At 42.5% G+C, this 24,355-nt stretch overlaps 1 protein-coding gene across 17 annotated transcripts in view; it reads right to left on the bottom strand.

The window, feature by feature from the left end:
- DOCK9 (dedicator of cytokinesis 9) overlaps positions 1-24,355 on the bottom strand; it is a 283,640-nt gene that overhangs the window by 122,427 nt on the left and 136,858 nt on the right. For all 17 annotated transcript variants that reach the window (XM_057532615.1, XM_057532614.1, XM_057532619.1 and 14 more), the window contains exons 3-7: positions 13,018-13,107; positions 9,507-9,589; positions 7,740-7,809; positions 5,864-5,959; positions 4,727-4,861 (exon numbers count right to left, since the gene is read on the bottom strand). In XM_057532615.1, the coding sequence (XP_057388598.1) occupies positions 4,727-4,861; positions 5,864-5,959; positions 7,740-7,809; positions 9,507-9,589; positions 13,018-13,107 (474 nt within the window). The remainder of the gene's footprint in view (positions 1-4,726; positions 4,862-5,863; positions 5,960-7,739; positions 7,810-9,506; positions 9,590-13,017; positions 13,108-24,355) is intronic.

Here is a 24,355-nt window from a genome sequence, read left to right as displayed (position 1 = left end):
CTCCTTAGATGCCAGAAGCATAGCCCCCCAAGTTGTGAAGATCAAAACATGTCTTCAGATATTATCAAACATCCCCTGGGGGGTACAATCGCCCTGGTGACTGCACTAGATAGAGGTTCAGCTCCAAGGAACATGACACAAGACTCCTGGTAGTTACAGGCCGAGGGATGTGACGTCACAAACTCCCACCAATGTGCGGCGTCCGAGCAGAGCCCTCGCCCACTAAAATTCTAGCTGGTTAGCCGCAGTCCCTGAGGGGGCTCTCAGCGAATGTCTTGGGGACAGGGTTGCCCTCCCAAAGTCGCCTCTGTGACCTCTGCAGCATGGTTCTCAGGAGAGAACTGCTCCCAGCAGAGCATGCAGACCACTGTGCACAAGGCCTCACACCTCACTTCACAGCAAGAGTCAGAGAAGGGGTCAAAGGCCAGATATGAAAGGAGTTCTCTCCCCTGCACTCCTCACCTACTCATTTCTATGAAAATAAGTTAAAAGTAGAGTGAGCATTAGGCCTTGATTCTGAATTGTTCCTCTTTCTGAGCCTCAGTTTCCTTATCTGCAAAATAAGTGTAATCAACTTCAAGATTCTAAAATACTTTTAGGGCTCAAGATTCGTAACTGGATTCTTTTCAGGTCTATTTTTAAATTTTAGTATAGGCATTTCTTTGAACTCACAGCATTAATCAACTAATTTTTTTACAATGTCCAAAAGCAATATTAAAAAAAAACCTGAAATACTTAAGCCACAACTTTTGGAGGTGAGCTTACAAACAGATGTGGAGATAAAAGCAAATTATTTAAACATGCTGAAGCCTTAGACACAATTCACTAAATGTAAACACCGTCAGCCACACCCGCAAAAAGAACATGAAGGAAGGGATGGCCACCGAAGTCAGAACCCTAGATTCCGAAATGTATTCCAGAGACTGAGTGATCGGGGACTCCGTACTGTAAATCATCTATACTCTGCTGAAGACAGGCAACGAAACTCTTATAAAACAAAAGTAATTACTGCTACTTTCCAAATGAGGTTGCCAAATATATTTAGTTTTGCTTTAAACATTTTTTTAAAGTCAGTGCCAGAAAACTCAACTAAAATGTAACTGAAAAGGTCTCTCAGCTTAAGAATACAAATGAAACTCCCGCTTGGGAATCCCAGACAAGAAGTTACTTCGCTGTCATTGACAATTCGCTCTGGTACTCCTTCCTTCATGCTGTGAATAAACATACTTTGATATAATTTGGTTTCTACAGTGGCAGCTTTCAGCTGAGTTTGGGTTACAAGCTGAGAGTGCCATGTGCCAATTAGCTGTTGACGCAAAAATAATTCTCAATGAATATTAAGTGGTGCTATCACCTTGATCTAGGGTTTGGTCCTACACTAGAGGACCAAAAACAATTGGTTTTTGGTTTTTTTTTGTTGTTGTTTTTAAATTAGTCACCAGTAACTAAAAATACCAAGATTTAACTAAAATTTTGTATTTCTGGTTTTCTTGAACCAGATGATCCGGCAGCCCTGAGCTGGCAGTGCCACCCAGCACATCAGCTGCCCCTTTAAACGGGACCACTTGTGCTCCAGTCTGTCACAGTCTCCAGCATTCCCTATTGCTTTACACCCAGGCCTCTTCTTTCACTTAATTTATCTGCTTGGCCCCTGTAGCCATCTGAGTTTGGACCCCCAACTTCCACGCTGACCATGATGAAGCAACAAGGTCTGGACTAATTCTCCCAACATAACTACTAGAAATAACTGGGCAAAAGAGAGGAAACAACTGTTTTTAGGTATTTCGCAACCATCAGGGCAGCCCTGTGATCCCTGATAGAAAGGAAATAGATGAGGTGAGCCCTACCATCACCTCATTACTTTCTGCCTGGAGGCCAAATCTGGACCCAGGAAGGTGAGCCTGAACAGAGTCCAACAGTCTTGCTAACCGAGGAGGCTGCCCAGAGTTCAGAAGACCCAGGTGGCGAGAACATGCAGGACAGAGTCTCCAGAAGAAGAACAGACTTCTCAGCACAAAGAGATAACAGAGATCTAAACTTAGTAAAAACTCATTCATTACATGTTTATTTTCTCCTTATGTCATGCCTTAACAAAAAAGCTTACCAAAAAAATCAAAATCAAGGCACAATAACCTAAATTCCAGGTCACCGTAGATAAGAGATAAGGAGAAGATTGTGAAGAAAAGGGAATAACATAAGAATCCAAAACAACACAAGCATCTAGAAGACAATGGAATGCCTTCAAATTCTAAGGTAAATTTCATCTAACTCTCAAAAATATTAAGATTTTACACATGATTTCCAGGAAGCTCCTGGAGGATGTGTTCCTCCAAAACAAGAAAGGAAAATGAGAAAGAAGACGACATAGGATCCTGGAAACGAGGAATGTGACACAGGCAGGACAGCAAAGGGAATGTCCAGGAAGGTCACTGTGCAGAGGCTGGGGAAGCAGTCAGTCCAGCTCGGAGCAGGAAGGAGGGCTGCAGGGGCTAAAACCCTCTCCAGCCTCACATAACGTCCACAACTAATGAATGAAGAGAAGCGGACACTCCTTATCTAGCAATATGGAGGCAAATCCCAAGAAAAAAAAAACAGTGGAAAAAGTGGAAAACGACCATTTCAGGGAGTGGGGAGTAGGTGAAGTGAGGTGATGCTGGCAGGCCTGTGCCTTTAGTGCTACCTCTCTGTACCGTTCGACATTTAAACCAGATGAATGTATTATTTGGATGAAAATGCAATTTAATTTTAAGTAAGCATGTGAATGCATAAGCAAGTACACCTGAGGGTCAAACCAGAGCTGTGTCTCTAACCTTAGTCACACTGGCCCCACAAAACAACCTTTCTTAGAGACCCGAGCTTTGGGCTAATGTCATCGGCGAACACTGAGTCATTTTAAGGAAGAATTCTCTGATAACGGTGACTGCGTCTATTGTGAGGAGCCGTCAAGAAGATTGTTCATTAATCACACAGTGCCCTCTGTATGAGGGCCCCCAAGAGAAACGTCTGAATGGGCTTCATTCTGAGATTACTCAGGCAGCTTCTGACTAATTGGACTGTTTGTATCTACAGACACTGTGCAACTGAACGGGTCTCCAAGCTAGAAAGCGTAGAGCCTGGTTTGTCACCCACCATTGCGGGCGTTAGGCCTTTAAAATATACGCTTTTTCCTTAACTTAATCCCACTTCATCTCCTCCCTACTACCCTGACTCCTTTCACACCACTTTAAATTTATATTAGCCTGTGTTTTATGTATCCTTGTAAATTGCTGCCTTAGATCTTCCTGGAAAATGGGAGGGGAGTGGATGAATGGATGGATGGACAGACGAACAGACAGATGGGGAAACTGCCAACCTGCTTTCAAAGGCAATTCTACAAAGGCATGGAAGGAGGCACACCAAACTGGTAATGGTAGCTCTTTGAGGAAGGGAGAGATGGGGGTCAACAGGGACTTCTGCACTACCTGTACTGTCTAACATTTCATAATACAAATACATTCATGTATCATGTATAATTAAAATAATTTTTAAGACTAACTCTACAACTGTAACAGCACTATGATAACAAACCCTAACCCCAACCCTAATATTGGCTGAATGCTTACCATGTGCCAGCACTGTTCTAAGCTCTTTATATGTATTGATTAATCCTCTCCATAACCGTATTCAATACTATCATTATCCCTATTTAACAAATGAGGAACCTGAGGCACAGAGAAGTTGAAAAATATCTCCAACGTTATAGAGCTGTAAGTGGTAGAGCAGGAATCTGAACTCAGTCTGAATCTGAAACCCTGTCTCTTGGCCAATATACTACTGAGCCATTGATACTATGATGATAAAAGTCATCACAGAGATGCTAAGAACTGTTCTGAATATTTCCAAGTTAACTCATCCAATCCTCTTACCCTATTAAGGAAATATTATCATTATCTGAATTTTGCATGTGAAGAAACTTCAGTTAATAGCCGTCCAAGGTCACACAGTTAAAAAGTAGCTGAGGACTTCCCTGGTGGCAGTGGTTAAGAATCCGCCTGCTAATGCAGGGGACACGGTTTCAAGCCCTGGTCCGGGAAGATCCCACATGCCGCGGAGCAACGAAGCCCATGCACCACAACTACTGAGCCTGTGCTCTAGAGCCCGTGAGCCACAACTACTGAGCCTGTGCTCTAGAGCCAGTGAGCCACAACTACTGAGCCTGTGCTCTAGAGCCCGTGAGCCACAACTACTGAGCCTGTGCTCTAGAGCAGGCGAGCCACAACTACTGAGCCTGCGCACCACAACTACTGAAGCCTGCGTGCCTAGAGCTTGTGCTCTGCAACAAGAGAAGCCACCGCAATGAGAAGCCTGCGCACCGCAAAGAAGAGTAGCCCCCGCTCACCGCAACTAGAGAAAGCCCGCGTGCAGCAATGAAGACCCAATGCAGCCAAAAATAAATAAACAAATAAATAAATTTATATTTAAAAAAAAAAAGTAGCTGAGCCAGGTTTTAAACATAAAGACTCATATGCAGAGCACTCGGGCCTCCTACAACACAATTCTGCCTGTGTGTTGTACCCACTATCTTCTAAAATGATGAAAAACAAGCCTTTAACTCATTTTTAAGTCTGCTATTATACTTCTACCATGAATATTGCCATTTTTTGAAGTGTTTGCTTAAATCTGCTAATTCATAGATGGTACTTTTACAAATGAGAAAACTCAACGATAAAAATCGTTTTGTATTTACCTGAACCACACCCATACAGGAATCCAGAAATATTGATCCTTTTGGTTCCTTGGAGATCTTTTCATCTTTATAAAAATTCAAATTGTAGGACCCATCACCAAGTTGAATCAAGTGGAAAAATCGTCTTTTAAACGACTGAGAGAAAAATACACACATAATTATGGTTTCAAGATGAAAACAGCCACAATCTCTCTCAATAACTCACAAGTACACCCTACGTAAAAATCATTTCAGTTCTCTCCAAAACAAATCTAATTCTGGCCAGCGCCCCAGGTAACTGGGTGAGTTAAGACTCTCCATCACATCTAATAATTTTACTGAATTTAAATTCTGTGGAGTTGGTTCACTAAGCATTCCTGGGTCACTTTTCTCACCCACAGAATCAGAGATTTTTACATAACCACCCAGAAGCGGTGCAGTGAATTCTAATTTGGGATGGAGCTCAGTCTAATTTGGGATGGAGCTCAGAAGGATGGAAACTTTCTCAAATCCCCAGGGTGTCTTGCTCACACAGAGTAGGAACTGTTCTCTGCCTCACGGAACTGGATGATTTTCCAGCCTCAGGATTACAACAATTAGCATTTCCCCTGATTTAACTTTTATCTCCTGCCCATCCTACCTCACTTCCATTGTTTCTCTTTATTATTAATTCTGGCCTCTCACTGGTCCTACTTCTCTCCTGAATAGTTTTTACACTAGTTTTACTTTTCTCTTGACAACCCCCTTCCAATTTAACCATTTTCCCTTCAGTCCTTGATTTTCGCTTTTCTTGATTTTGTTGCAGGAAGACCTCCATGAAAGTGCTTAGGTGTAGCCCCTCTGTGATGTTCTACGAGGTACCAAGTATCCTTTTTGTAGTCAATACGGAGAAGAAAGGCTGTAAGGCGACTGCACCTTCACACCAGCCTTACGATGATCTCATCACGCTGGTGGTTGGAGGGTGACAAGGGGAGCGGGTGGAAATGGGGCTGTACCAGTGGGGGTCGATCACCGATCACCAGGGAGGCATCTCACGAACCAGACAATGTCACTTTTGTCAGGAAAAACAGCATGCCCATTCATCCTGAGCATCATTCCCAAGACCCACAGGAAAAAAAGGGCTTAGTAAGGGGAAAGCAGGGTGATGGGCCTCCTTACCCTCATGGTCACGCTTATTGCACTGTTCATGTTGCCCTTGTACAGCCATCCGTGCTTGGTGATCCCACCCTTCTGAGAGCCGAGGGAAGCAGCATCCTAGGAGACAAGTGCAATACCACAATCAATCTCCCGTCATTACTGATGGGAAATCCATTCAATTCATACCAGGTTGCCCCTCGCCCCTTTACTGGAGTAACCATCTGGCACTAACACCTACTGCGTCCACTTACCAATAAAAGAGGGGGAACAAGCCTAAATTTCTGCAAACTCTAGTCCATTAAAAAGCAAAGCTTGTTCTAGTCCAAGTTTTTTTTTTTCCCCCCAAGTATTTTAAGTGTTTAACGAGCCACAAAAAGTACATACCATACTTAAGCACTCAAGTTGTAAGGTCTCGCCCGGTTTGATGAAAAATGTTTTCACATTACACTCCCATATAGTTGGAGGACAAAAGCAAATTCCTGGAAAACTTCCCAGATGCTTAGTTCAGGGAAAGGTGAATAAGAAAGGAAGGAAATAATGAGGCAGGCAATAAAGAAAGCAGAGATAAAATGCTGGGGCAACAGAAAAGAGGGAAAGAGAGGCAAGACCACAACAGGGAGAGAGGAAAGGAGAAGAGAGAAAAGTGAAGGGCAACAGCTAGAAAAATAAAGAAACATGTTTCCTCAAGTTCTGACCCGAACACTGAGATCTGGGTTTAAGGGCATGGGGCTGCCAGCTGCTGCTATAAATAAGTCAGGCTTATATTTGCACATATAATAAGCAGACAGACAGATGAAATATACACACACACAAATACACAATGTGGCAAACCTTCCACCACATCCTGACCCCCGCCCCTTCCTCACTCTCTAAGATCTCTGCCTTGTGACTCTTTGCCCCCTAAGACTGTGTCCAGTACACACTTGAGGAGGCGCCTTAGGAAGAGAGGACTACGCTGTCAGGTCACCCAGCTCACACCTCCTGAGGACCAGTCTAATTACGATGTTTATTTTTGTAATCAAGTAGACAACTGCAGAAAGACCTGTCTTATGCTTTGTCTGAGACCACCTCAATTTTGATATTGGTGGTTTTACTGTTCTTATTATTAGTGATAACAGAAGTAATTTATCTGTCTAGGATTTTACAGTTTGGTGTGCGCTCTTATGTGCATTATTTCAATCGGTCCTCCTCTTACTATTAATCAGCACCAAGTTTTTAATATCTTATTTTTCATTTTGAATGACCACTTTCTCTTCCCAGAACATTTTTAAAGTGGTTTCTAAAATAATTTGCTACCATGGACATTGCTAACACTCACAATTAGGCATCTAATACTGAGTAGGGAAGAATAAGTAATGCGGAGATGGGCAGCACTAACTTTTTATTAGGTTTTCCTTGCTCAGTGTACGCGGTCACCTTAATGCCTGGTTCTCTTTATACACTTCTCTGGCCATAACCGTTCCTCCAATAGTAGGGGGAGTGGGCTTGTTAAATTCAGAGGTTCTGGGTACTATCTACTTTACTCAAAGCCCTCACTGAAGAAACAGCCATTTAAAATCTACTGGCTGCCAGTTTGTTTCAAATAGCCTGCTGAAAAACAACCTAAACTTAGGATCTAAGTAATCTTGATCTTTTAACAATGTAGCCAAATCTTGTCCAGGACTTTGAAAATGATCTCAGAACAAATAAACAAGGACCAGAGGAACAGGCAATGCTAAGCAGTCAAGTTGAAACAGAGACCTTATTTCAATCAATCAAACAATGCATTTTTTAAAATTCCTCCCCTGTTTCAAGAAACATTCCAATTCCTGTTTCGGCTAAATGTTGCTAATTTTCCAATGGATCTTCTAAATCTGTGAACTAAATCAATTCTTAGATCGGTAAGCAAGCATCCTACCTCATCTTTGTCCACCTCCTCATCAACTTCATAGACATGAACTGGAAGTTTATCCAACTTGGCCACTTTGCTTTAAAAAGAAGAAAGAATCTTGTTTTATAATTACCTAATCTATGAAGAGATGCTGCATTTCTTCCCCCATCAAAGGAACCAGCATTTAACAAATCCAAAGCTGGCCCACTTGGCTAAAGAATAAAAACAATAGATGAAGTTGCTTTTCAAAGAGGGTGATCCAAGAGTTAGAGAGCTCCCAAAAGCTAGGCAGACAAGACGGCATGGCTTGTTGGGAGTTATGTAGATTAAAAATGGGAAAGTGTATTAATAAATAAACACATGGTAGAATAACTTTTAATACGAAGTTTAAATGAGGTCACTCCATTTGAAGTGATTGGAAACCACAGTCTTAATGACGATGGTATTGACAACAAAAACAGGACAATAACGATATCAGTCATTAAACAGTTATTATGTGTTAGGCACTGTGCTGTACTTCACATGTGTTACCTCCTTTAGTCCTTTAGATGGTGGGGACTGGTGCTAAGACCACTTAATAGATGAGGACACTAAGGCTTACAGAGGGCAGAGTAAGTAGATGATGCAGGCCGACTACAGAATCTATGTTCTTAATCACTGTTACAACCTTCGTCTACTTCTCATCACACAACTGAAATTCTTATAAATGCCAAGAGGTAAAATCCACCAGCAGTAAAAGTATATCGTATAAAATACACTGTATCCCCAGTCGGTTCTCTTTCAGTCATGAGAAGAGCATGAACAAACCTATCAGTGAAGATAGCTTTACCAACCCAACAGGAAGAATTAAGTCCCCAAATAAGTACTGGGTACATATACAGAAGTAAGGAGCATACCCATCTGGAGAAGACAATGCTGGAAGGGAGTGTTCTCAGCCGAGGTTTAAAAAGAGGCAATTGGGAAGTTGGCTGGACACTCTTAAGGAGTGGTTGAACCACACAAACAGAAAAAACAAACAACTAGGTCCACTGAGAATAGTATAAACAGTTCAAACTCACAAATGCAACAAATCCTAAGAAAAATTTATTAATAGGGTCTCAATTAAAATTTTCATTGGCAACGGTTACTTTTGAAACATAATCCATCATTATTTGCTTTTAATTTTCATAATAAACTAAAATCTGCCAACTGTGTTATTTCAGGATATACCATTTTATAACAGATACCCTTCTCAAGGCAAGACCTATCTATACTTGGTTTACTTTAACTACTGCTCATCAATCTAAACACACTTGCTGTTGGTATATTTTAGAATGAGTTAATACTTTAAAGGAGGTAAAGAAATTTGGGAAAATGCTTGTTCTTTGATGTACATTTTTTAAATATAAAATTCGTTCAATATAAAATGCTTTTCATGTCTTTTCAAAATATTCTTTTTAAGATAAAACACACCTCAGCATATTTCAATACACTTACATTTTGTTTTCTGTTTCTCACTGAAAAAAATCTCACCTGTTTTTGTTTTATCAGTGGTACCCTGAGCAGAATCACTGAACATAATTAAACCATCCATGTGTTATTACCATCTACCAATTCCCAGAGTACTAGGTTTGAGGACTATTAACAAATACCCTGTAAACAATAGCTAACCCATATACACACAAACCATCTAGAAATATTTTCTCTAATCACTCTGATTGCATGTGAAGTTACACATCTCCCTAGGCATTTCAAGTACAAAGAACTTTCCCTGTGTGTATAACCCCATCTTGTGTGGTCTGATCATTTACTCACTTTGGAAGCTGTCGAAACTCTCCTGAGTAATCTTCATATTTGTAGTTCACAAGATGCCAGTCAGAGTTATAGGTTTTGATGCACTATTTTGGGGGGGAGAGGGGAGCATAAAAAAAAAAGCATAAGAGAAAAAGAAAAAAGACATGTGATGACTTTTGGAGAACATTTGGGAAAATTTATGAATGCACACCCACACCAACATCAAAAAAATTCTTTCCCCTCAACCCTCTCATGCCTGAAATGCCACCAGTAGAGGTTCCTATGAAGCTTAAGAACCACTGAAACGTTACACTTGGGAGAGGGGTCATTTAAGTCATCGTCATTCAAGATCCAAGAGCAGATGTTACAAGGAGACAAACCTCACCTCCTCTTGCTGCATTTACATAACAATGTGCTGTTTCTGACTTAAAACCACTTGGTTCCTAAGAAGTCACGTGGGCTTCTAGAAGAACATGAAAGTAAATGGAAAGTGTGAACCTAAAGATACTTTCATAGTATTTACTAATATTAAAACTTGCTCATTAGTCAATATTACATACATTTGCCCTCAGATTTTCATTTTATTTATAAGGGACAGTGTGAGGTAATTAGGAAGAAAGATTTAGATTCCAACTCACAGTGGCACCATGACCTCTTCACGTGTACATGTGTGCGTGCATGTGTACAAATGTACAAAGTATGGAGCAGTCCATTGCCCGGATTCCACAGTGACACCAACCTACATGGACTGCATTAAACTACCTCGCTATCTGACAAGCTCGACCAACCAGCACGGTGTCTTTCATTCATCTGTCCAGGAGGATCCACTGAGTAGTATGTAGAGTCTTAAGATTATAAAGTCTCCTCCACCAGATCTTCAAATATGAATGAGTCAAAATCAACAGGTGAAGCATTTGATTTATTTACCATCAGCGAACTTGCTTTTCCGTATGGACAGCTCTTGACTACACATATATAGATGTCAGTGTGGCAAAAAATGAATGAATAAAGTGAAAACATAGGTAGTTAAATGTATTAGTCGTACCTAGTTGACTTGACTCTGGCTGTAACATCATGAACAAAGTCTCTATTCTGTTTACTTCACTTCATTGTTTATACTGTGAACCTTTTTATCTATTTCATACTTCATGCCCGAAGGCTTTCTGAAGCAAAACCCCAAGGTCATGAAAGTAACTACAGCTAATGCCTCTCATGCCAGGCTCTACACTAAGCACTCTATTGGCAAGGTTGTGAACGGAAGGTAGAGTAAGTTTTTTATATTATCATTCTGAGGTGGAATAAAGAGCAGAGAAGAGTTAAAAACAAAGTCAGATGTGGGAGCTGAACAACTTTTCAATTTCTTTGCTATGTAGTTACAAATGTTTTTAAATACCATTTTATTCTTATAAATGCTTTTTTTTTTTAAATTTCAAAGCATTTTCACATTTAGAACATCAGACATCCACTCTCAAAATCACATTCCAAAACCAGTATGACTTCAGAATTATCTGTAGGTTTGGGTTTTCCCATCCTATCCCTGGGTCCATTAGCACAGCCAAGTCAGGGCAGACTATGTATGACACAGTCTTGTGGACATGCTCCTATTATCTTTGTTCTGGTTTTTCACCAAGCCCTTCAACTAAAGTCATACCACCAAAGTCTCTTGTAGAACATTAAACCTATTCCGAAGTATAAAATGTACCTGCCCAATTAAAAATAAATAAATAAGTATACACTTGTACATAATCAGTGCATTTATGAACAGAACACCTGAGTGCCCAGATTTTTAATATCTTAGGGAAAATGGGTAAGAAAGATCATTACAATGTTTAAATATTTTAAATTATAAGGAACTGCAAAAAACACAGTTAACCAGGTTAAGTAACCAGCGTCACTCATTTAATAAGCCATTGTTGACCACCCACACGGCAGGCATAGGCTGAATTCCAAGGCAGGCGCACAGAACAAGGCAAGCAACCCGCACCCCTCTGGAGGTGTAGAAAGTCTAGGAGACAAGGGGTTCAATCAGAAATCAGTATCCAGAGAACTGCATCTCTAAAGAGACAGGGATCTGACTGGGCTGATTTCATGACTGACCTTTCAAACTTGTGAAATTCAATAATATTTTGAAGTTATACTGGAAGGTTTTTGAAGTTTTTTTTTTTGTTTTGTTTAAAGGCATTAGGTCATCCTCCTGTGGACACGAGTACAGGGCGGAAGCGCTGTTGCACTCCACCCTGGTGGAAGGGGCCCAAGAGGGCGTAGCTATGCTGGCTCCTGCCCCACAGGGTGAAGTCGCTATTGCCCAACCTGCAGTGATGAAAGAACTTAATGGAGAGTTGTCCCTCAAACATAATATTTTTTTAAAGAAATTGGGAGAACTGAATTAGTAATTAACACTTTTACTATATGCCTTAAAACAAGGATCAACACATTTTTTTCTGCAAAAGGCCAGATAGCAAATATTTTCAGCTTTGCGGGACACACTGTCTCCATTGCAGCCATTGGTGTCTGAGCTGTAATGTGAAGTAGTCACAGGCATATGGGAGACAGCAAATGGGTGCAGCTGTGCCGCAATGTACCTTTCTTTACAAAAACAGGCTGCAGGACAGTTCGCCTAATGTCCTGCTTTAAAATAAACATTTGAGACTCTGTAAACATATTTGGCTGCGTTTGTCTTGCATTCATATTACGAATAGAGTGGCAAAGGAGGTAAGACAAGAAGTTACCTTTTCAGAATGATAAGAGAACACACTTCAAAAATTTTAACTATACATTCAAGTTTTCAAAAATCTCAGTGAAACTAAATGTTGTTATTGTAATGGGCCTTCGCTTAGAACAGCATAGCTTCCTTGTAGTGGGCAAATTTATTGATGGGCGTATTTAGCTCCTAAATATCAACTAGAAAAATGGGGATAAAAATACACTATTTTTTAAATGAAGGAGCACTTCAAGAAACAAAATTAAAACACCTAACTCGTTCATCCTATTTAAAGGCATCTGGGGGAAGAAACAAACACCTCAAGACAGAAAAAGCAAGCAATCTCAAAGCAATGATTTTTCTTTCCTCCTTAACAAAAGAGTCATTTTCTGTATGTTCAAACAAAAGTAATAATCATCATATATTGATCAGAGATAGTTAGGCTCTGCTCATTGTTACCTGGTACTTCATGAATATTGCACTAATCTTGATAATAAATTACAAGTATAAACATATAAATGAAGTCAATGAATACATAAATGCATGTGCTGAGTCTCCACTAAAAACGGTATCAAAGTCTGCTCGGTGTCCAGTGAGTTCATTCACAAGTTACTCCTTATTCTAAGGCTATGAGATAAGTTTTGCAGAATTCATGTTTTGTCATCAAATTGACCCCTGTTGACATTTCTGTCCAAGTTTCAGACTCTGAAAACTTCATATTATTTTTCTATTCTAACTTCCGTCATAAAAATGTAATCACCTCTTTGACACTTTCTTAAAAATACCACTGAAATGTTTAAAAGGGGAGGAGGCACAGAAGAAATACATTACCTCTGTAACAAACAAGCTCTGAGCTTCCTGCTGTGCGTTGGCAGGGATGGTGGAGCACACGTACCGCCCCTGTCGTCTCAGGATGGCCGTCTGTGAAGGAAGCACCAGGACACGACTCGGTTAAGTGAAGATGGAAAGGCGCCAGCCTCCCAGGGCAGTGGGGCCCTTCCCCTTCCTCTGCAGTCGCACCCCGTGGACCCCAGACTCCAGCTGGCTCCTTAAACTTCAAAAGGTGGGGGCAGTGGCTCCCAAGTCCTTCTGGATCACGGGCCCAAGGACCCCTCCAGGCAGGAAAGAGGCCCCTTTCAGAGACCCTAACACTCCCCCCACCCCACGTGCTTGATCTGGTCCCACTACGTTGCCTCTTACTTGCCTGGATTGCGGCAGTTTTAAAACTGTGGTAAAACAGACGTAACATTCACCATTTGAACCATTTTTAAGTGTACAGTTCAGGGGCATTAAGTACATTCACACTGTTGTACATCCATCTCTTAACTGCCTTTTACAACTGTTCTTATTCACTGCCACATCCCCAGTGGGACCCGTAGCAGGTCCTTAATATTTGTTGACTGAATCTATGACTGTGAACACTACCTTCCCTCCTATCACTGAGAACTGCTCCTGTTTCATGAGGCTTAAATGCTTATTCTAAATAATAAAATGTCTCATGACTTTAGGCAGCAACACATCTACCCTAATTAACACTGTAGTGTAGGGACTGTAGTGTCAATTCGAGTTAACTAGGCCTTGGGCTTCAGGAAGGAAATGTTCTAGATTTTTTCTCCCATGGACTGTAATCCTTGGATACTATTAACAGATCATAGTTATAAAGACAGCACACAAGAAACCAGCTTGTTGACAGAATCTATCCCATTGGTTCCTAAGGCTAATTACTAAGCTGGGATCTCCCAGCATCTATCCCATCTGTTTTTCTTCTTCCTAAGACTGGAGGAAATTTGGGGTCAGATCTGTGGTCCCTCCTCCTCCAGCACAGGGGAAGAACTCCAGGGCAAACATTTTTTAATAATCTTATTTCCTGCCCGTATTGTCTCCCTGTTGTGTCTGCTTCACCTGTCTTTACTCTTTGCTTGCACTGTGTCCATCTTTGAAAGCAATCTTAAATCCTACTTTTAGAATAAGGCTTCCTTATTCTAAAGGAAGAGAAGAAAGGAACTCTGTTCTCTACCAAAGTCCTTCACAGGTGAATTATTAATTCATTCAGCCTCCTCCACGAGGGCTTTCAACACCCTGGCTCTTGGCTTCTTTCTGAAAGTCACAAATGGTGACCCTTATTACACACCTGGTTCCATGAAATGCCATAGAGATGAATGACAGTAGGCACTGGAGGCATAATCTACTCAAAAAGCTTCAAAGTAAAACACTGATTGTAAGAGATTGTCAAAACTGTTAAGAATCAGGTATACCAGTAAAGGGGAATTAAGAAATTATGTATAATTCAAAGAAGGACACATTCTATACCTCCACTTACTGCGTCCTTATCTTGATTTATTTGGGTCTATCAAGATTTTTTGAAACTAATTATCATACTTTTAAAATGTTCATGAAATGGCTCAGGTCAAGAAATAGGACTATTCTTGTGCACTATTTCTTCACGTGCACTGAGGCAAAGATGCTTAAGCTACACTGTATAGGATGAGTACAAGTTGTGTTTAGTACAAAAAGGAAGAGAAATGTGAAGATAAGCCTACCCTTAGAAAGTTAAAATAACAAAATCAAGTCATAATAGATGAGATTAGCTTTTTGCATACACATAAAAAGCAAACCCATCAAGTCCTAGAATTAAAAAAATATACGCCAAAGAAAAAACTGCCTAAAACTCTAATTAAGCTTGAATTAAACACCTCTAAAACCGCACCAACCTATAGCCTAGTCAATGGTTTTAACTAGGGAAAGAATGAGCCAACAGAAAGAACAGGGCTTGTATGACCAAAGCAATTCTGTCAATGTCTTTGTCACCATTTAATAGGAAAGGCTGGGATCCATCAGGCTGTGACCCACTGGGGGACTCCTGGACTTGGCTCCAATGAGGAGTCACTGTTTGATGTCACCAGTTGCCAAGGTCTTTCCTCTTGTTCCCCCTGCTTTGAGTTTAGCCTCACCAACCCACTTGTTTATTATAATTCCCATTTCAGCTCTTCCTAATCAGAGAACACACAGCCAATGAATGTATTCTGATCTGCTTATTAATTCTAGTTCTCAATGCACATTATTAAATGGTATTCTGGTTTGTTTAACTTCTCCATATATTTTATGTATTAAAAGTCACATTCAGGTAATAGTCTACTGTATGTCAAATCGATTCACATTACATTTCTGTAGCTTTATTTATCTGGCTTATAACAATGTCCAAATCAATACCTGCAGATTTATACTCAATGAACACTAAAGCTTTTCTCAAATATGAGCTTAATTTTCTTTTTCATGGTTGTGATATTCTTTCCTACTTTCCTATTAACTAAAATCATATTCCTGCTAAAAGATGGGTCTGTGTCCACCTTATATAAATCATCATCAAGGCGGACATTCAAAGAACATCAGTCCCATCCCTTTGTTTGGAAATAAATTACTTCCATTCTACTAAAAAAGCTGTACATCTGCAAGGGGTAGGGGGAAAAAAGCAGTGCACACTGTGAAGCGTGATTAAGATCTGAAAATTAAATCTAAACATAGCTAGCATCTCAAACATCCTTTGGGATATAAATCTCACAGTACAAAATACAATTTAAAAATAGAAGCCTTCTTCTAGCAACTGTAATAGATTCAATTATTTTCAGTCAATGTTGTTTCTTAGGTTAAACACTGGCAGTGCTTGATGCACAGAAATCCTTAATTACCTTGGCCAAGTATGGGCATGAGTCTTATGAGGCCTTCCACAAAATTTTAGGACTAATTGAAAAGGTAACTTAGGACTGCAAAAGGAGGCGAAAAAGGTGAAGTCCTCTTCTAAAGGACTTATATAATGATGCATGGACACCTGAGAGCCTAGGCCAATCTTTATGGGACTTTTTTTTTTTAATGGAATGAACTGATGAAATGCAGAGGTGCCCCCAGATCCAAATATAAAGGGTACAATTTACGACTTTCTCCAAGCCTAGTTAGGATGACAAATTTCAAATACAGCCTTTTTTATTTTAAAAACTTTTTTTTTCCTCTTGGTTAAAATGATTCCCTCCAAAAACTGGGGTCACTTTATTGGCTATGAGCCGTAGTCAGGAATGTGGGATGCTCAGCCCAGGGAAGCAGGGTCCCTAAAGGGAACATACAGAGGTACCACATTTCTTCACCTGGGCACAACCCCGGGGGCTTCCGGGCATTTCCTGCCCCTCTTCTTCACCACTCACTGCTCTTCCCTGATGGCCTGCTGTGGCCCTGTTTCTTTAGCTTTAACTTGGAATCCCTCTTACTAATGAATTTCCTGCCCCCAACCTGGCCAGGGCTCTGGCTTTCCTCCGTAGGGTGCTGGCTAACGCGCTACCTTGACCCCACTGAAGCTGGGATACCAAGAAGCTCATGTTTCAAACCACAAGCAATGTGAAGCACATAATTTAATTAAACTTCCTATGGAAGAATCTGAGAAGTGATCTTGGAAAGAGGTTGGACTTGAGGGCCAGGAAACCTGAGTTCTCATCTGAGCTCTGCCTCCAATTAGCTGTGTAATCTTGGAGGAAAGTTTTAACTTTCCACATCCAGAATTTTCTAGGATCTCTAGTGGTTTAAAAACTCCATAGTTCCATGGAATTCTAAGTCTCTCTCTCTCACACAAGTGGTTTATTATCTGCGTGCTACGAATTGCTTTGTGAGAAACTAAAAACTTAAAAGACATCCAGAAAAAAGATGAATACTCTGTATCTTTTTTGATTTATAGTCATATTACCCCACTTACTTTTTTAATGAAAGGAATTGTTTTAATGTGTTTTTATGAAAGGAATTGGATTAAAAGGAGGGAAGATTCACTGTGTAGACTTAAATACAGGTGTTAGTATTAACGAAGATGTTCTTTTGTGTCATCGTTTCTTTATTTTTCTAATCCTCTCAACTCATAAGGCACCAGATTTTTTTTATTAATCACTTTACAATGGGCATTAAACTATAACAAAACAACCCTCTTAATTCCTGGTGGGAAGTATGCATATCTACTGGGTGTCTAAAATATCATATTTTATAGGACTTACAATTCAGACATTGAAACAAAAGGCCCACCCTTCCCCTGGGACACAGGAACAATGAGCTGGAGACACTATCCCAGAGAAGTGGGTGGGCTGTAACCTGAGCCAGCCGTGCGGACCTACAAGGACTCTCCCCATCTCTCCTGTTCTAAGGAGCACAGGGCAGGGAGTGTCCGTTCTCAGACAGAAAACAAACATCACGGGCAGCCCAGGAGGGAGTGCGAGCTCAGAGATGGCTGCTCCTCGGGTGTCCTAAGCAGAACAACTGCGAAGGAAGGCGAGGCCAAAGTGCACCAGCGGAGACACAGAAGAGGTGAAGAGGGTTCTCCTCAGTAATCGGTCAGTAGGTGTGGCTGCAGAACAGAGAGAGAGAAGGGATTCCTAGGCTCCTGCCATCTTACCTCTAAGATGGGCCTTGAGGCCTGGGAAGTGAGGGTAGGAGGGGCCAAGGCACAGTGAAGGGAGGCAAGTGGATGTGGCAGAAATCAAAGCCCAGGCGGTCTGGGTAAGACTGAGCTCTCAGGGCTTCCCTGGTGGCGCAGTGGTTGAGAATCTGCCTGCCAATGCAGGGGACACGGGTTTGAGCCCTGGTCTGGGAAGATCCCACATGCCGCGGAGCAACTAGGCCCGTGAGCCACAATTACTGAGCCTGTGCGTCTGGAGCCTGTGCTCCGCAACAAGAGAGGCCGCGATAGTGAGAGGCCCGCGCACCGCGATGAAGAGTGTCCCCCGCTTGCCACAACTAGAGAAAGCCCTTGCACAGAAACGAAGACCCAACACAGCCATAAATAAATAAATAAATAAATAAATAAATAAATAAATAAATAAATATAAAAAAGTGTATATTAAAAAAAGAAAAAAAAAGACTGAGCTCTTAGGCGGGCATCCCTCGGGCATGGCCCATCTCCCTCGCTGAAGAGTAAGCCCTGGGTTGAATTTTTATCATGCTCAGCTGCGCCAAGTGGATTTTCAACTGCTCCCGTCTAGACAGACGGCTCTCAACACCTCGTTCCTCTGTCTCTAGGTCCCTCTGAATCTGCTGGATATGCCTCCTTGGATGCATGTCTGTACGTTAAACGTTTTGTATCCCACGCAGTATTAAACCTCACTTTAGACAAGGCTGGGAACTTTGCTGCAACTTACTGAGCACAGCAGTAATGGAACCTTTCCAAATATCTGGCAGATGCATTTGTTTCAGAGCAGATGACTCGCTTTTGAGAGGATTCAGTTCCAAGCTAGGCTGGAAACTGAAATCCACACAGGGCGTTCCCCACATCTCACTGCAGAGATCAGACCCACAGTGTTCCATGAAGATCAAACAAGTCCATTTCCAGGGAAGCGGTTTCCTGAGGATTCTCAATGTTTAATACACTAATAATCAAGAAAACAAACAAGGCATGGGACAAGACAAGGGTCCAGAGAAAGATGTCCACTTAGGTTTCTGGAGGGATTTAATAAAAAACAATTCCGAAGAAACTAAAACATTACAAGGACGGAGCCTAATACGGGCAGAGAAACGGACACCTCTCTGCCTCTCTCTGACAGCTCTTCACTAGCCCCTGCCGGGTGCCCAGGTTTCCATCTTTAACTGTCTCTCTCTCTTCCCTCAACAGCATCACCCTGTGACGTCAAGGACTTGCCTTGCTGTACATCCCCATGACAACGCACTGATTTATGGGGCTCTTGTGTGAACCTCAGTGTGCCACCCTCCCTGACGGGGATGTCTGCCTTCCCTCAACCAGCCCTCTGCACAGCTGCCAGTCATCTTTCTGAAACTCTTATCAACAGCGTCATGCCTCAGCTTAAATTCTTTCAAGGACCCCCACCACCACTGCCATGAGAATAAAGTCCAGACTCCTCAGCATGACCTGACCTTTGGTGACCCGCGGTACTGACTTTTCTGGACTCCTCTCCTGCCTGTCTCTGACCCTCCAGCGCACGGGCTACTTCTGACTCCCTAACGTAGCAGCCCCTGTGCCTGGCTGTGGGGCTGCTCACTCCCACCTCCTGCAGCACACGGCACACGCGCAGTTCTGCGGAAATTACTCAGAAACCTGCTGCATCGCCTACCAGACTCAAGAACCTCAGACTGTGCTAGTCATCTTTGCTTCTCCAGCACCCTTACATAACATCTGGCCTAACATGAATGTCTGAATGAATGGGCAGTCGGGGTTTTTAAATGGAATCACCTGGAGCTCCGAATGAGACAGAGTCTTAGCAACTGGTGAGACATCAGGTAGCTCTGTCACTGCACAGTGTCCTGTTTCCTAAAGTGTCATATATGTACATTCATAAATGTCAGTAGACCTTTGACAGTCATAAAAATTTCATTCTGCTACCTTGAAAACCCCCCAAATTATGTATTACATAACAGCTTGGTCAAATGCAGTAAATTATAACTAAATAAGTTAAATGTTCAAAACCCTTAATGACCAGACTCATCAATGGGGGGGGGAGGTGTTTGGTATTACAGAGAAGCTGGTTTCTTTTTTTTTTTAAATAAATTTATTTATTTTTGGCTGCATTGGGTCTTCGTTGCTGCGTGCGGACTTTCTCTAGTTGTGGCGAGCGGGGGCTACTCTTCGTCACAGTGCACAGGCTTCTCGTTGCGGTGGCTTCTCTTGTCGCGGAGCACGGGCTCTAGGTGCGCGGGCTTCAGTAGTTGTGGCACGTGGGCTCAGTAGTTGTGGCTCGCGGGCTCTAGAGCACAGGCTCAGTAGTTGTGGCACACGGGCTTAGTTGCTCCACGGCATGTGGGATCTTCCCGGACCAGGGCTCGAACCCGTGTCCCCTGCATTGGTAGGCGGATTCTTAACCACTGCGCCACCAGGGAAGTCCCTCTAATCACTTCTTAAATATCACTGCAAAGGTGAGGACGGGGGTGGCTATCCAGAAAACCAGGAGAGGCCTTGCAGCCACTTGAGTGGACACGTGGCAGGTCCAGCTTCCCCGTGAGTAAGGGCCTCAGACTGCTCCACATCATATGACTTTGCAACTAAAAATTGCCATCCTCAAAAATAAAACAATATTACCGGGCTTCCCTGGTGGCGCAGTGGTTGAGAATCTGCCTGCTAATGCAGGGGACACGGGTTCGAGCCCTGGTCTGGGAAGATCCCACATGCCACGGAGCAGCTGGGCCCGTGAGCCACAATTGCTGAGCCTGCGCGTCTGGAGCCTGTGCCCCGCGACGGGAGGGGCCGCGATAGAGAAAGGCCCGCGCACCGCGATGAAGAGCGGTCCCCGCACCGCGATGAAGAGTGGCCCCCGCTTGCCGCAACTGGAGAAAGCCCTCGCACGAACCGAAGACCCAACACAGCCAAAAATAAATAAATAAATAAATAAATAAATAAGAAAATCCTTAAAAAAAAATAAAAAAAAAAAAACAATATTACCTAGAGGAGAGGAAGAAGACTCCACTAAGCATCCTGGTCACTCAGCTCCCTCCCTGCTACCTGGCGGACATCAGCCAGAGTGTACAAAGAGCCTCCCTGAATGGTGGTATCTCTTTGGATTCTCACACATCTAATGAGAACCCCAATTTTAGGGCAAATGTTATCTCTGAACTACAGGTTAAGAAAGGTGAATTTACATGGGAGCATCATTTAAAAAAAAAAAAAAAAGGAAAGGTGAATTTTAGGAAGGTTTATGGCTTACTGAAATACCCAGATTAGTAACAGACAGACCTGAGGCTAAAATCTAGACCCAGCTGACTACATCTCAGGTCTTGCCACTGCCCTAGTGTGTAGAACAACTACCATTCTATTCGGTAACAGAGCCTTGAGGAAGGGGTAGGCAAGTGTAGCTTCTTTCATTTTCTAGTTGTCTGTGTATGGTTCTCTATGTCTTCTTTAGAATGCAATTTTAGTTGTTAAAAACACCATACCTTTGTGCGAATACCTAGCATAGTGAATAGTGAATATGCTTCACGTTAAAACATGTCCATTATTTATATACTTCCAATATCCCAATGAAGGTTCCTTTCAGGACTTGCCTTAGGGAGGCACACGCCTTCATTCACACGTAAGGCCTCGCTCGTGCATCAAGGATAATTTCACACAAGCCCCTCTACGCGTTTACCAGCACCACCAGGACGGTCTGCTCAGAGCAGCCCTTCAAAGCCTGGGACGCCAGGCAATGTCCTGTCTTAACACAGTGGAGCAGAGGTTATGCTTTGCGGATAAAATACTAAGCAGATGGGGAAGTCCTGATTGGAGGACTTCTGACATCAGGGGACTTCACGGAACTCCCTTAATTTGTCCTCACTGGATCTCAGGCACACACTCAAGGGTGCTGCTGATGCAAGGTCCATCAAACCCACACAGGACACTCGGCAGGGCCCAGGCTCTGCCGGGAAACCCCGGTAGGAAAAGCCAGAGGTATGGACACAGCAGGACCCGTTCAGGTTGTAGGAACCACAGAGTGTGTGCCTAGTAACATGTTAAATGGCATCTGATGATTCTGAGGCCAAAACCCAGGTTTTCTTTTTCTTGAAGGACTTTTGGGTTTTGTTTTTGCATGCAAACATGTCTCCCTCTCTTCTACTCCCCTGATCCACCATCTTGAGCTGTGCTCTTACGACCTCAAAGGCAGCTGGTGCCGAGATCTCAAATCCATCCATTTACTCAAAACATATTAAATGCTTACCATGAATTAAGCACTGTTGTAGGAACATCACAAATGCAAAGGTGAATTTTCAAAAAACTATGGTTTATAATAAAAAACCAACAACTATGGTTTGCCACTCTCATAGAGATTTTATTTTCTATTTGGGGAGAAAATAATAAAGTCTTACAGTTACAAATAACTATAATAAAGAATGATTTTCAGTGAATGCTAGAGATATGGTATAAATAAATCTCCACTGCTTGCACTGTCTTAAGATTCTATCTTGGCTCAAATCTTCCTCTATCAATGCCTGTAAGTAGTGTTTAATAACCTAAGACATATACATGAATCACATAGATAAAAGTGTCCTTCTACCCCTCACTGGTTACACATAAGGTCTGTGCTTACCCAATTCCACTCACTGTAGAACCTTTACTGTTCTCTCTGACCTATTTAAAATGTGAGCAAACACATTATTTTTAAAAAGCAAAGAAAATTTGAAAAAGAAAGAAAGAAAGAGAGTGAGTGAGAGAGAAGGGAGGGAGGGAGGAAGGAAAGAAAATGTGACCTGATATGGGGAAAACATGCATACAGTAATGGACTACTAGACTCATCCAATATCTTTTATTCTACCTGAGAAGAGAATAAAATCTCAGATTCACTTATGGAGGTAACATTTTGTGTGTGTGTGTTTTATTTCATCTAGTTATTTATGTAGGTAATCTCAACTCCCCACTCGATCATAAGTTTTCCTAAGCACTGCATGGTGTTTCTAACAAAAATCAAGTCATACGTTGCCGGTATGGTGGGGGCGGGGGGTGGGGGGGTGGGGAAGAGCTACTTCCCTCACCGGGCTGTCTTGAGGAAAAATGAAGAAAATGTCTAAAGTGCTAGTAAACATAGAAATCAACCTGACAAGTTTTTACTCTAATGGTGTTCACAAAAGGCACCGCAGCTCCCTGAGGTGCCCAGCTGCTGGGGCACCATCACACCGCGTTCTGTATGAACGCCCCAGCTCCCTAGGAGAACAAAGAACGCACGTCAATCATGTGCCCTAGAGTTGCATCCCATGGAGCATGGCGTGGGCCGCCCTCCACTGAAGAATGGGCCTCCTCTGCTTGTACAGAGCATAGGGACCCAGAGGTACACCCGTGGGCAGTGAGGAAGACCAGAGTGCCCACCTGGGTGCCTCGTCAGCTGAACCTTGCTGGTTATGGCCAGATTGTCCTCCTACCCTACAAGGCTGCTACCTTCATTCAGAAAGGATGGCACAAATCAAAGTTAATTATGGTTCTTCAATATATTTCTGTACTTTCTGATTGAGAATCTGATATAGAAGCTGTTTTTCAAAAGCAATTTTCCCCTTCACCAAACGAACACTGAACTGGCATACTTCCAAGGCTGATATTCCTTTAAAGTGGGTGAGCTGAACACAAAGCTTTTAACAAATTAAGGAACAAACGCAACAGTCAAGGTAATAATAATAATGACCAAGGTTCCTAAATCACTTCTTTTCCTGTTGCATTTCTAACAAGAAAGGTTACAATACATACCTTCCGAGGGCCTAAAGATCCATGTCGAGCTTAGATTAAATGTTCAAAATAGTCATTTGAGGAGCTATACCCATAACTTACTTCTTATTTCAGTTTGATTTTATATATCATTTAAATTCATTAGACCTGGTAGTTGGGCTGAACATTTTCACATCTATTAATCTTCTGAATTTCTACCCAACTATTCAGTGCTCACACATGTCAGTTCACCTTTCCTGTGGGCCCTCCACAGTCGCCCACACTCCACGCTGCCTACCCAACACTCCACCTGTGGGATCACAAACACGGCAACGCCCCTTCTCCCAGCGCCACCTTCCATCCCTCCAACTCCCTCACACCAGGCACTTCTGCTTGTTCATCCTCAGGGTCCTCCCGTGTCTTCTCCTCCCCATCCAACATCCACCTCTGAACGCTCCCCAGCAGCCGAGAGTCCTGAGGACTCAGCTTCCTCGTTCTTGGGTCCGGCAGCTACACGCCCACCCCTTTGCCATCTTAACCCCCATCCTTTGTTTTCTCTTCTCTGTTCTCAAGCTGTTAACATTCTCAGCAAGGCTGATTTCATCAAAATCTTAGGTGGAAGGAGCCCGCTCTTGGTTGGTGATTCAAACATTCTCACTCTCTCTTTCTCTCTCTCACTCACTCCTTCCATTCAATGAGTATTTCTTGAATTCCTACTCTGTGCCATGTGTCCTGTGTGCTCGGGAAACATCAGTGAATACGACTGAGATCCCCGCCCTCACGGGGTTCACATGAATAAACAATAAACATGTGAGTATCTTAGAAGCAGGTAAGTGATATGGTGAGGAAGAAAGAAAACGAAGCAAGGTAAAGAGGACCTGGAACGCCAAGAGGGTGGAGGGCATGGCAGCGGGCAAGGGCCTCACGGAGAAGTAAGAACTGGAGAAAGGCCTGCAGTGGGTGAGTGAGAGCTGGATAAAGAACTCTCCGGGAAGAGGAACAGCCTGAGAAGAGGCCCTGGGGCAGGAGGCTGCC

The sequence above is a fragment of the Balaenoptera acutorostrata genome, chromosome 18, assembly GCF_949987535.1.
Source record: "Balaenoptera acutorostrata chromosome 18, mBalAcu1.1, whole genome shotgun sequence".
Classification (NCBI taxonomy): Eukaryota; Metazoa; Chordata; class Mammalia; order Artiodactyla; family Balaenopteridae; genus Balaenoptera; species Balaenoptera acutorostrata.
This window is presented reverse-complemented; position numbering and strand designations above follow the sequence as displayed.